The sequence below is a fragment of the Megachile rotundata genome, chromosome 7 (genome assembly GCF_050947335.1).
Source record: "Megachile rotundata isolate GNS110a chromosome 7, iyMegRotu1, whole genome shotgun sequence".
Taxonomy (NCBI): domain Eukaryota; kingdom Metazoa; phylum Arthropoda; class Insecta; order Hymenoptera; family Megachilidae; genus Megachile; species Megachile rotundata.
Window position 1 is genome coordinate 17384955 of NC_134989.1, and position 14716 is coordinate 17399670.

The window sequence follows — 14716 nt, forward strand, 5'->3', positions numbered from 1 at the left end:
AACGTGTTCAAGTACGGGATCAACTATTTTTTGTGTCGTAGTAGAGAAAAAATTCGAAAATTTCCTGCTGCGAGAGACGCACGGTGCGTCGGCGGTCTCGGACGCATTAAAAGAGGAACTTCCGTTGCGAATCGCGTGTTTCACGAGCGGAGGAACGGTTAAACGTTGTCAGGGGTCGGTCGAAGTTCGACGGAACAGAATTGCCAGGTCAATTAACAGACAGAAGCCGCGTCCTTACGATACAGACGATTCCGCTTGGCAATGAAGAGATCAACGGCTTCGAATCGAGCAAGGCACGTCGGAAGGGGTTGGCGGGAGTGTCGCCGGGCACTTCTGAGGCTTGCTACCTGTCGCAAATGCATCCCCTTGTTCCACTTCGTCACTCTTGGCCCCAGTTTCAGCTCGGTCGTGTAGCGAGCACCTGAGATCGCGAGTCGCGAGTCGCGCCGAATTTTCGAATCCAGGTCAAACCGTTCAAGTTTTTTTAACTTACTGTATATGGGGATACAGGAGAAATTTGTTACCAACGATCAGTAATGGGTTAGTATGCGTTTCGATCATTGTCGAGTCAGACTTTTTGTTAAATTATGTAATTTGTCCCTTTCATTTCATTGAACTTTAGAGTAGTACTTATTATTTTAAAATATCGGTTATTTATCGTCGCGTAGAAGTTTCCAAATGTTTCACGATTCCTGAGTCGTAATCGTCCGTGAGATGATGGTTATATTGACATTGAGATGAGTAAGTGGTAAGACAATATTATGAATAACCGGTATGACTATGCACTCGTAAATTATGCAGCGGTTTGACTCATATTGTGATAGCTTCTTGAAAAGTATAAAGTGATCGAATTTCTTGACAACCTTACAAGAGTCTGTGGAATAACAAGAAATCGAGTGGTACTTAAGTTGAGGCTAAGAAAAATAATTTCAGATAAAAGGGGCGCTTACACGTGTCGTATTCGAAGCGAATTTTTCTCCCTCCTGGAGTACTTTGGTTCTAGCTCTATGATAAGATAGGAACTTGTAGCTGTGCCAACCTCTTTGGGTAAACACCAACCTTAATTCTTGCTAAAAAAATCTGACCGTAATCCGCTGGCAATTGAGTTACACAAACCTCCCGATAACTCGGGCATCGATCAGTAAATCGATATAAAGTAAAACAACGACAAGTTTCGCCTTTCAATGCGTTCTGAACTGATCATTACCATACACGTGACCATAAATGCAGCATTGCGTAATTAGCGCGCAAACCGATAACAGGTCAAGAACGGTGATCTGTCAAACAACAGGTTTTCGAAGCTTTCTCTTCTCCAAAAATTACACTTTTCGCAGGCGTTTGCAACCTTGGAGCTCAAACGAGTTTTTGTCAATTAACGAATCCTGTACGAAAAACCGGACGAACCGGCGAAAGATCGATTAAAAAAGAAAGTGACAAAACATGATAGGGTGAACGAAAACAATCCTCCTTTATAAAATCGCAGCAAAAGACCTTGTTCCGTAGCAAAATAGGCGGCACTTTTTTCCGCACGCGCCGACGCTACGACTCAACATCGCGATTTTTATGAACTCCCGTCAATTATCAGTAACCAATGATGTCGAAGCGCGTGACACGTGCAGTGATAACTAGAGCACGTGTTGCAATTAATGTTCGTCGAAAACGCCATCTATGCATTACGAGGTACAAGCTGGTTCAATAAGAAGACAAGCGATCGTTGAATCGTGAAAATAAATGAAGCTTGTATAACTGTGTGATCTAAGAACTCTGTAATTTTTTAATGCAAAAATTCGAGAATCGAAAATTGCAAAAATTTGGGAATTTGAAGATCCAAAATCGCAAATATTCGTAGAGTGAAAGGTCTAAGCATTCGAAGGGTCAAGTGACGAGAATTGTAAAAATTCAAGATTTCTGAAAGAATCGTTTGTCGGAGGGTAAAGGTGGGATCGTGAGTCGAAGGAGGGAAGAAGTGTCCGTAAGTGGGGGGGATTCGGCCAATAGTTACATTAGATGCAGCCTGTTGATTCATCGGACGCGACAGTAATAGCCGCGCTGTATCGAGCGTCGGAGCGTCGATTCTCGCGAAGATCGAGCTTCATGGTGGATCTCGTTCGGATCTTCTGAATCGAAGTGTGAAACGGCGATTCGTGAATGAAAGAAGAGCTCCGTTGATCATAGTCGACGAAAGGAAACGCGTAGGCATCTCAGACTCTGTTAGAAAAGTAAGTCTGTCGCGTCGAATCTTTCCGCTTGCCAAAACTCCGAACTTCCTAACTTCTTGCGAAACCTTCGTGAATTATTCATGGTTTATCGAATACACGTTCTTTACTGGAAAATTACTTTTGTTTTCAGTGATCAATTATTCATAGACTAATTTTCATGCGTAGCCAAGTATCGTTTTTATTACGAAATTGTTTTGAAACTTTAGTCGATTACGGAACTATAAATCATGCTATTGTTTCCTCGCGATTTAATTGCGAAGCGGCTCGACTCTGCAGCGATGGCATCGCTTCGAAAAAAAGAACATTTACATCGAAAACATAAATAAATCACAGTGCATGTACGGCGAAACGCAGCATGGTTTGTATGTTTTGTTGAAAGATCTGTCCATTATCATTAGAGGACGCTACTCGGAACAGAAGATTATTCGGTAATCGATGAAGCGAACGCTACTGGTTAGTGAGTTCTTCGTCAGTCTTGTACAGTTATTTACGTATATCTCCTCCGGATAAATATTGGTATTGGACGCGCACGCTACTGGTTAGTAAAATCTTCATCGGTTTTGTATAGTCATTTATGTACACCTCTGCATAAATATTCTTAATATCTATTTCCTGCATCTTTGCTAAAAAGTCTCTGTAACATTAAATCGCGACGAAACTGTTCGAAAACTGGAAAGAGGAAGAAGAAGAAGAGGCGAAGAAATGAATTGTACATCGCGCGATACGACGGTTCGACCTATCAATCTGCGACAACTTATCTCGAAAGGAAACGTCCTACTGACGAGAAAAATATTTTCAACAAAACTATCCAGTCCGTTCATTCATGAATCTCGAGTTTAGAATAATAATAATAGGAGAGAAAAATGTATGCCGCGACCATCGTTATCGGCGCAGTCAGGTCATCGTAAAGAGGATTAGGCTAGAGAAAAATGAGCTCGAAAAGATAAGAAAAAGAGTGGAGGGTCACGGAGATGTAGATACGTATCGAGAAACGAAGGACGAAAAGAGGAAGATGTATTCGCGGGGACCGCGATAGGAAGAACGCACTCGTTCGCGTGTTTTGTCGGTGCGATGCGGTATACGGCTACGGGACGGTGAACCGATAAATGACCTCCCATTACTCGTGCTCCTACATACATACACGACACGACAACGTTCGCGACAATACGAGCGGATACGCCAGCCAACCGAACGTCGAATATCATCCCCTTGTTTATTACGTTGAACTGAAAGCTTTCGTTTAGAAAGTTTCCAGCGAAACGATTGCGCTCGGAAACGCGGGTAGTTTTGTCTCCCGTGAATGCACGATATCTTCTACTTCAAACCGCGATCAATTTCATTTTCTTCCGCTTTGTTAATGGCCAGTTTCCACGGCACTCCTCCTGTTCGACTGCAAGAGTTTTCGTGAAAAGTCTTCCAGGTAACGAGCGACCGCAAACTCGCATTCATTGTTTTGTACGCCATAAACCGTTGGTTGTTTCGTTTTACAATGCTAAAGAGCAGTAAATTTGTCTTTGCTCCGCTTTCTTGTTTTCACAGTTTCCACGCTAGATCTGTCCACCGAATCCAACAATTTTCCAAACTGTGCTCAAGTTTGTGCCCCATGAATTTTCGTATGTTACATCGCGTTTCTCGCTTATCTCATAAATAGTCCAAGGGTTCCTCGTCGCCAGGAAACAAATTATCAGTGTAACTCAAATACAGGATTCCCAATATTTCTTTGGAAATAAGAGCACAGCGATAAACTCGACCTACGAGAACCCCTATCTTTTTACTCACGAAAACTCACTAAAAGATCGGGATAAAGTTCATTGCGGGCGAGATAACAGTGGCTGGAGCATCAAGGTTCGATAAAAGTATCCGATTGAGACGGCGGTTATAACGCATGTGACTACGAAACGTTCGTACGAGTGCATGGTTCACGGCCAGGTGACACGACGGTAAAAAGCTCGTAAATCGCAATTTATTCCAGAATTTCCGCATTCAAGTTTTTAATGCACTTCGTGCAAATAAACCGACATGCAATATCTTTCTCCTTAATTATCGCTATAATATTGAATATTACCTATCTAAAAATCAGAAACATACTAAATAAGGAAAGCTGCATACATTTATCTACATAAGTATGTATAATTCGCATGATAATTATCCCGCAATTATGATAATCAATCGTTGCAATTTGAAAACTAAAATCTGGACGCTGTCGTATTGAAAAAGTTTGAAACGACGTCACGCGGAGTCGATAAAACGCGATTGCTCGTATTCTCCGCTTTCAGCAAGGCGTTATTAACGATTCACCAACACCGATATAAATTGATTAAGCGCATCGAGTATTCGTGAAACGTAACAATCGTAAATCGCGCGTGTATCCTTGTCGCATATACGTCGTTTACATTTTACAGCGGGGATATCTTTAAAAAACGCTATATTTTCCCGCTGTGAGTAATCAATCTCCGATCGCACAATTATATCTGTCTCTAATACTACGTTCGTTAATCACGCAGCAATAAAATCATTAACGAGAAGATCTCATTGTTTCATAAACTCGTTAAGCGAAGATTAACCTTTGTTTTCTTATTCGACGCGTTTGAAGAGCAAAGTTTCGAACACGCGTTACGTTGATCAAATTGAACTGATCGCGTGGGTCGAGCCAGCCACTCACAAATTAATAAACGTAAGTAGGTCACCGGTAGATGGTATAGAACGAATTAAAAAAAGACCAACGTGTGTCCGAAAAGAGCTCGAAGATCGTTCTTCCTCTTTTTGTAATACAATAAACTCTTGTTACGCTGTCACAGAACCATAGATAACTGTTGGATTCAACAGTACGTTCGGTCTTTTTTCTTCGAAATTAAGATTGACTAGCCATGGATGTATACCATTCACCGCGTGGCGTTGTAACACACGATGTGTCGGTCCATCGCGTCAGAACGAGTCACGCTGCAACACGTGTTAACAAAACAAAACGTACATAAGCGTGGTGTCATCCCGTAATTCGATAAGCGGCTGATTCCGTTTTATCTCGCTGCAGGCTCTAAAACGTCGTGTACACCGACCGGAAGTGCGACGGAGCAGAAGTCTGATCGGCGAGCAAACGAAACGCGGCCGTCGAAGAGCCACATGCTGAGAAAGCGAGGATCAACCACGCGAGTACAGAAACTCCGATCATCATGAGGCCTTGGACCAACAAATTCCTCGGCCTTGGGCTCTTCGGTCTGTTACTGATCGTGTCTGGCACCATTCTGTACTTCTCTTCGCCAGCCATCTTTCACCACATCCTCCAAAAAGTAAGATATCTAGTTAACGCTCGAGTATGTCAGATATCGTGTATGGTGTCTGTCGAATTCAAAAAAGGTTTTGAACACACTGCCACTCGGCAGAGATAACTTATATCCAACATGAGTACGTTGAAAATTCAGTTAAAATGCGGTATATCTAGCATCAGCTAGAAAGACGAGTTCCAAAAATTGCTTAACTTTTTCTTAAAAACGCGGTATTGTTGTTTTCTTCTTACGAAGCGAATTAGTTGGATAGCCTCGATATGCTGGGTTATCTTGGTTGGTATATTTTTTTAAACATATTTACCTCGCTGCTCGAAACTCAGAGAGGTTGGAAATTTCTTTCCACAACGGTATTTTATCTCTTTGGTAGCAATTGGCCTTGTTAAATATTACGAAGGAATTTCTATAAACAAAATATATGTTAACTTTGCGCGGAAATAAGAATCAGATTTGCTGAAAAATTGAAAGTTGTACAAAATAAAGTAACTCTTGAAGTTTATCGTTGGAAATACTTCGATATCTAAATTTATTCTAGATAGCGCACACTGTTAACTTTAATTACACATCCTCTCGTATCTCTCGTATTAATAGAATTGTATTCGAGGACTTACACGCTGTACGCTACAAAATTAACTATATTCGCACTGCAATTAATACGCAAAGTAGAAAACCACCTATCGAAGTTACGCGTCGTATAACAGTGGTTAACAAGGTGTACAATGTACGACAGGAATCACAAAAATATCTGTTTGTTGTTAAAATCATTCATAGATATGCAAATCTATACATCCGTATATCTATTGTTATGTATATATCTATAGAATTTGCTGTATACTCCACGGTGATATTCTAATTTTAAGTGAACTTAAGGTCTTTAAAGGCAGTAATTTATTTTGAGACGAATTGAATATTAGAGCACACGAGGATGTTATGCAATATCTTACGTGAGGTACAATACAGAAGGTGGTCAGATAAGTGTAGCGAGAAACTTTCACTGCTTCCGCTTTTGAAACACTCCTAGAAAAAAATTAAACGAGAACTTAACCCCGGATCACAAAGTCCCTACGCCCCAAAGTGATTCTGACATTTCGAGGTGCAAATCTTTTCTCCGAAGTATAGAGCGCAAGAATTCGTTAGACAAAGGTAAGATTTTGTTCCCGAAGTGACCTCAAATACGAAACAAAGGCGATGGTCTCGCTGTAGTCTCGTCGTTGTTCCGAACACGATTGGAAAAGTGGTTGATTGTTCAATTAATCGTCGTATCTCTTCAGAGTTGTGCTAGACGAATAATTTCTCGGCGCGAATAAGCGTGGCTCGACGTTTTCAGCGCGCGTTTGGTATCGAGCTATTTCGAACAACAAACATCCTAATTTCATTCCTTGAACGATCGAAGCTTTTATACGATCGAGATGCTTGTATCGTTTCTAAAAAAACGAGATATCATCAAGTGCTTTTTAGTAATGAAATAAATTGCAACTCGTGTTAATAGGAACTACCGTTGACACCGACGTCAAAGGCGTTCGAGGTATGGAACGACACGAGCAGTTTGCCACCGATGTATTTAAAGATTCACTTCTTCAACTGGACGAATCCGGAAGAACTGCTGACTAAAGGGACGAAGCCTAACCTCGTGGAAGTTGGACCTTACGTGTTTCGGTATGGAATATTCTATTTTTTTCTCGTCATCGCGGAGAAGCCATTATGTTATGAGTTTTTTGAGATCTCCTTGATTTTAATAACGAGCACGCGACCTTTAATATCGTTAGGTAATGTTACAGAGTGCGTATGACATATCTAAATATGGTATGAACATACAAACGCATGTAAATTATACAATTTCATGGCTTCTTTTTGTGACATTCGCGCGAACTCGGTAACATTAATACGTGCATCTATGCACGTAGAGTAAGTTAGAGATAACAAGCGAAAATGTAATGTTGCAACGTGAATTATATTCGTCAACATCTGTGGGACGAATACAAATCTGAGTGGCAGACTTGAACTTGACGAGTAATCCCAGAGGCTCGATGGAGCACGGTACGTTGTGGCGAGGAAAACACGGTATTCGCTTTCGAGTATCAATTAGCTATTAACCTCGTTTCTCTCTGCATTACGGAAATTGTAGGATCATCCGAGGAAAAAAAGTGTCGTTGCAACGAAAGAGGAAACTGTTGCGCAATAATGAATCGTTATTTGATGAAACTTTGACTCACTGTTCGAATCGTTTATCGAGATAAGCATGTTCGTTGAGATTCTGTACGTGTCAGATGGAAATTCTGCTACGTACAACTGTCTCGAAGACGAAGCAGCCTATTAGACTGTCTAATCACGATAAGAAAGGAATAGTTAACCTCGAGATGTTAACATTTTAACCTGTTAACTGAACGCACGAGTAATAAAAGGTGAACGAAGAAGAGTTATTAGGTTGTTCTGTGCAGGGTGTCCACGCTGAGTGCTGATTAGATTGATTAGTTCCGTTATTTCTTTAAGTATCGACGATAGAAGTCGTATTTATTATTGTGTTGATGCATACCAAGGTCGACTACGTTTTTTAGACACAATTGCATCGTGTCTGGATCTGCATCATTTTGTTTTCAAAATAGATCTGCAGCGATTAACGAACTCGTCTCTGTCCAGACAAAAGTGTGGGAGTGCGTTAATGGTTTCACGAGTATAATTCGATCAAATGAAAATAAAATAAGAGAAGAAAAGAGATAAGGCAAATTAAACAATTAAAAGCTTGAAACGGTCGTATCCTTAATTAACAAGTTAATGAACGTCTGGCTGCTTATCTCGATGAAGGTGCTTGAACGACATAGGTGGCTCGTATAAAATAATTACGCGATTAACCGTCTTTACGTAACTTTGGACACGCGTTACAACCCTCGATGATTTCTTTACTAATAAAGTATCAATGAATAATCAAATCGCCACCTCTAAAACAGTGGAACGGTCATGGGTCGTAAAGAAAGCGTTGTATATTTAGAAACGTGGAACAGGTTGTCCAGATTCTTTTGTTCCATCGAAGGTCGATATTGTAATGCTACTTTCGTGATAGATGATCGCGGAAAACTTCATGTAAAATCCTCTCCGAGGAACCCAAAACTCCAGGACCGATTACATTCCATCGAGGTCGATATACATAAATCGAAAACCTGTATACAAGATTAGTGCGATATTGATTTCAACAAAGGAATTTTTACGAGCTAACTATTGCAACGCATGGAGTTTATAAAGTCCGGTTATTTCGTGCGTCAGCGCAGGACACGTGGTTTACAATTCGCAGATCTTGTATATTCGTAATAAGAACTAACGAAACAAACTTTTTCTCGGCCACAAACTATCACTGTTAGTATATCCGAAGGAAAAACTGATGAGTTTTTACTCGTCACAAGAAGTCGATTCACTGAACTACACGTTGCCAATTTATTCGTGTGATTTTTATCATTCCATCGACTGATTTCCGTTCATCGTTACGTGTACGCGTGTAATAATACGCTACTTGAGTAACTGCGTTTCATTAATGACAAAGTAAACAACGTTACGAAAGCGCGCTACATGGTTGCGTTTACAAAGCGAAACTCGAGCTTGACGCTACTATTTTCGCATCGAAATGCGGTCGAAGCTTTATAATTAATCAAGTTCGCGATTAGTCACTGACGGAAGATAGCAGACCTGTTGATCGCAAACACCGATCAGAATCTCTTCGCGTTCTCGACTCACGCGTGGAAATCTGAATTTCAGGGAGATCAGGCAAAAGGCAGACGTGGTGTTCCATCCCGAGAATCATACGGTCAGCTACTTATATCGACGGTGGTGGTTCTTCGAACCGGAATTAACCAACGGCTCTTTGAATGACTCTATCACGCAGTTAAACACCGTCGCAATAGTGAGTAATTCGTACCACTGTTCATGAAACGATAGGGTAATACCAAATTTAAGATACTAACATACGAGGCTATCTTTACTGATTTCCCTATGACCACCGACGCTAAGAAATTTCGACAAATAGTAAATATTCATCGTTTCTACCCCTGTTTCAGTCGGCCAAACACAAAGTACGTTTTTGGGACGGCACGTTTCAAACTACTTTGTCGTTCATGTTAACCACGACGAAGATACACGTCACGAAGACGGTGGACGAACTTCTGTTCTCCGGTTACGACGATTCTCTCATCAGGTTAGGAAAATTAGCAGCTATGGGGGAGGACATACCACCGTTTGACAAGTTCGGTTGGTTTTATATGGTAAGTAATGATCTCTACTCAAAGTTTAAAATAACCGTACAGGGTATCCAAAGTACAAACGCAAAATCACGTAACACGTTGCGTTATCGTTATCGTGTTACCAGACGTTTTACGATTTAAACAGTTACAAGTTAATTCGCTGCTGACAAATTATAAAATATACACCTATTAACAGATTAATATCCTATTATAAATATTAATAAGTGCGCAATAGGACAAAACATGCGCTCGAAAAAGAACAATAATAAAAAATCGCTTAATGAGAAATTACATAACTTTGCTCGATTATACCATTTAACTTTAGCCATTCAGCAACGATTTTCTTATCATTTCTACGGTAAAATCGTCAAGATAAAAACATCAGTCTGTGTCTCGATAGCGGTAGACAATAAATGTAACGGAAAATCCGCCATCTGCGATACATTATGCGACTCTATAAATATTTTCGTGTCCTTTAAATTATAACGTACTCGGTGTATATATTACGCCGGTTTCTTCTGCACCGTTTGATAATAAAAATAACCGTCGACAGATTTTTTAAACGCATAAGCTGAGAATTCATTATCATTGTATTCGCTTTAACGAAGCGTACATCCATAAACGAGAGTGGCGGGGACCGACATTGCTCGTGACCTATCACCACGAATTCAGACGTTCGAGAATCGATCGGCTGACGGAGAAGGTGGCTGAAATTGTTTATTTAATTGTGTCGAGGGCGGTCAGAAGGTCGAAGATGCGATTTGCGCTACCACAGCAACGGCATTGTAGCGGACGACAAATTATTCGCAGCGAGGACTTAAATTGCTAGTGAATAGGACGGGTCACTTGTAGGTCGCTGAATGACGAATGAAAAGCAATGGGAAGCATATTATGTATTAATTTGTTACGTCACGTGTACAACATTTACGATCAATCAATCTTATCCTCTGTTCTCGCTTTGCTATCTTTCTCTTTCCAAAAAAGAGGGAAACTTCGATCAGTAAATCAGAAAAATGTCGATTGCTTAATACGACGAAAGATTTAAAAAAAACAGTCACACCTGGCCTTATCTGCTTTTCTTTATCGTGCAGCGTCTGATAACTCGAAAATGTGGAAAATGTTGATCGCGATATCTGTGCCTTTTTAATATTTAATTTATTTAATATCAACGAGTGAGGTCATTTTTTGTTAAAAAATCACGCTGGTAGAAGAAGAAAAACATGCAAAAATGACAAGGAACGTAAACGAGTTGACAACGATGTAATAAGAAAACAAGTTATCGCGGTAACGATACTTGAGAATTAACATCGTTATACGCAACCCCCATAACCCGTTATCGGTTTGCAGAGAAACGGGTCCACGGTATTCGACGGGCACTTCAACATGGACACCGGTGTCCACGACATCAGCCAATTCGGAGTTTTGAGAAAGTGGAATCACAAGGACACGACGAAATTTTTTAAGAGCCCGTGCAACGTGATAGAAGGGAGTGCCGGCGAATTCTGGCCTCCTTATCGCCGGAAAGACGAGATCTCCCTGTTCAGCGGCGACTTGTGCAGGTCAGTGAGCCACGTTCGTGAGAAAGAAACGCTAATTACTTTCGTCTGCTTTCGCAACGGTTAAATCGAGCGTCGGCGAACCTCGAACAATTGTTATTCTCCGACACTCCCCGTATATTAACCTTCGCGACACGTAAATTGGATCGTCTGCTAATCCTGTTTACTCGACCAACTCCGTAGGTGGAGTCAATAACTTTGCTAGCGTTCACTTTCGAACGCATCATCGAACGGATAATTCGCGATTCTGTAACCTGCGGATTCAAAACAAATTCTGTCGACGCATAGTATAGTATGCTAAATTAGCTATGACTTTTCCACCGTGGCTCTCGAACCGTTCAACTGTTTTGTACCCATCCATCATTAATCGGCATCGTTACTGTTCCGTTCTTCGCAGACCATTGACATTCGATTACGCACAGACGACTTATCACATGGGCATGGAGGGTTATCGGTATATACTGAGCGAGAAAACATTGGGAAACAACACCAGAAGACGCTACCCTCATGATCAAGCGAAATACTTCGAGCAGACAACAACCACCGAAGACTTCTTCGACGCCGATCACTCGGCGGAAAGCACGGATCTTCCGGAAGAGGATCCGGACGTTGTAAATATAGGAAATTGCTTTTGCAACGGAAGATGCACCCCTGCTGGACTGATGAACGTCAGCGCGTGTCGATACGGTGCACCCGTGTTTATTAGCCTACCTCACTTCAATAGGGCTGATCCCAGCCTCAGGGAACGAATCAATGGGGTCGATCCGCAAGACGATCATGACTTTTTCATCACCCTCGAACCGGTGAGTCTATCGATTACATTAAAAATTTCACTTGCTACTTCGATCGATTTGTGCGAGGGTTCCTTAATACGAGGGTTCTTCGAGTTTTTTACTATTTAACAGAAATGTGAAAGTCACGCTTGTTATGTAAAGGTTGTAATTCCTATCATTTATTCCTATTTATTTTCTGGTTACGTGATCGATTTCAGATCGATACGAGATATTTGCTTGTACTACTTAAAACATTAGAAAATAGCTACTATCGTCGAAATAATTATGATAAGCACGCGACGAGAAATAATTGATCGAAATAACTAGAATTATTAATTAAAGTGACACCGATCCGGAGAATCATAAAGTAACTTTTTTTTTAGACGACTGGAATTCCTCTCAAAGTTTCCGCCAAATTGCAGGTCAACATTCTGCTAGAACCATCAAAGACAGTGTCGTAAGTACGTTTCCAACCATATGATCAGAAGTGAACGTCCGATTTAGTTCGTTTGAGATTAGTGCCTGTCGAATTCGTTCATACAATAGCAACAGAGTACGGAACAATGAATACTTTCGTAAAATTCACAAGAATTCGCCTTGCAGACTTTTCAGATCCGTCCCAACCTTATATTTCCCAGTATTATGGTTCTCGTTGGATGTGGAAGCCACTCAGAGTTTCGTCGACGAGTTGAAAAAGCTTCTGTCTTTCCCCGACGTCTGCATGTATGTCGGAATGATCATGATTCTCGTTGGGTCTCTAATAATTTTCACCGTAGCGCTATTGTACCTGTTAAACAGACAACGCGCAAACACACTGACTAGTGACAAGGTAAATATTATTCTTCGCTTATTACGTAAAATCCAATCCATATTATGAAGATCAGTACTGCACTGCACTATGCTATGCAACGATACGCTGCGCTATGCAACATTATGCAACGCTGCAGGACGCGATTCTATATTACGTTATGCTTTATTGTACCATGCTATGCTGTACTACACTGTGTCACGCTACGCTGCATTACCATAACATCAAATATTTGGTCGAACATTCTATATCTATATTCGCTCCATTTGGCTGAACGCTGAAGGTTTATCGTCTGTTCACAGACCACCAAATTGGAAATGATAGGTTCTGGAGAGAAGTCGGAACTGGTATACATGGACAAAAATAGCAGCAACGAAGATTCTCATGTAAGAAACGATCGCAAATTGTATCCAAGTTCGATCGAATGTTTCAACGTAGATCTACAGTCGAAGCTACAGAACCAAAAGTAGACGGAGTACGGGTGCAGAGCTGTCGATGGACTCGAATAGAATCGAGCGATGAAGGAACCTCTATTTCCGCGATCGAATAGACATTACAGTCATCGTTGTTTCTCTCGCAGGAATTCGTTGATCTCTCTGAGGTTCATAAACGAAGAGTCACGCATTCGAAATTACACACATTTTTAAAACGCTTTTTTGTACATAAACCAAGAAACTTGTAATTTTTGTAAAGGGACTTTATCAGCTGTTTTTGAACAAGGGACAGCGCGAAATGTGTTCATGTTTAGGCAAAGAACATGCCAGGACTTGTAAACGATTAAACCTTGATCGTTGATCAAACATTTGAGTAGTTCGATTCGAGTAGATAATACATTTCTTATTGTTCATTTCTTTTATTCGAAAGCAACGTTCGATCGAGGGTAAGACTGACAAAAAGGGTAATGGTTCAAGCTTTAATTTTAATTGGTGTTTTAATTACGATCAGAATCGAGTATCGATGAAAATTTGGAGAATCGTTAGTTTACGATTGGTACCAAGCTTTAATAGAAGATTTTGATGGGACCAAGAGAAACTGCTCAATCGTAGGCATCGTTCGCGATCGTTGAGAATTAAACGGCGATAACGAATCGCCTTGATTCGACGATGCCTAATTTCCGTGGCTATTAATCAGCCACTCGTCCGTGTAGATGATTGTACGATAAACAATAATGTTATCGTCGACATCAATTACAGTTCCTCCCGTTCTGAACATTCAATTTGTACTAAACTTTATAATCGCGATCAAGTGTACAGCTATGCCTCCAACTTAGGATAAGTAAGTGTCACCTGTGCCTCTTATTTTTATGTAAGGTGTCGACGAACGTGGACAAATAAATGTGGCACGTTTAACGTTTAAGTTACAACGATTCGGTCGAGTGCAGTTTCATGATTGCGTAACTGCAAACCTATCTTATAATAAATTACAAAAAATATGTACATGGCCAGTGATATTGGCTTTCCCAGAATCGTGCAATTTTGTATTGTATTTTAATAAAAATTTGAAACTTTCATCGCGGTGACACGATATCTTATATTGTATAAAAAAATTTGTTCTTTTTCAGTGATATTTGTCGCATCGATTACATTTAAACCGTGTTAACGCCTGATCCTGATATATGTCCGTTTTAATTACTTCGTATGTACGCTCAATCAGTATAGATTACTTGTACATTCCATTAAAATAATTGGAGTGATCTGTGGATATAATATGATATACATAGCGTTGTTACACTTCATTTAAAGCGTTAAAATTAATTCCATGATAAAATATTCTCTCTCTCATTTCAAAATGGCCGCTACAGTAGACGCTGTAACCATCAGCCGATAAATGAACTGCACTGTAAGCGACATCGT

At 40.5% G+C, this 14716-nt stretch overlaps 1 protein-coding gene across 3 annotated transcripts; it reads left to right on the forward strand.

Moving 5' to 3' along the window:
- Window positions 1-2019: 2019 nt before the first annotated feature.
- On the forward strand, window positions 2020-14371 carry LOC100878120 (protein croquemort). Of its 3 annotated transcripts, none has more exons than XM_003706155.3 (10): window positions 2020-2219; window positions 5251-5506; window positions 6990-7156; window positions 9245-9389; window positions 9544-9747; window positions 11074-11285; window positions 11680-12085; window positions 12439-12512; window positions 12659-12884; window positions 13166-14371. In XM_003706155.3, exons 2-10 carry the CDS (start codon window positions 5390-5392, stop codon window positions 13331-13333), a joined length of 1719 nt encoding a protein of 572 aa, XP_003706203.1. In that variant the 5' UTR covers window positions 2020-2219; window positions 5251-5389; the 3' UTR covers window positions 13334-14371. The 3 variants fall into 3 exon arrangements, with proteins under 3 accessions (XP_003706203.1, XP_076389627.1, XP_076389626.1); XM_076533511.1 differs by lacking the exon at window positions 2020-2219 and adding an exon at window positions 2740-2757; XM_076533512.1 differs by lacking the exon at window positions 5251-5506.
- Window positions 14372-14716: the final 345 nt, after the last annotated feature.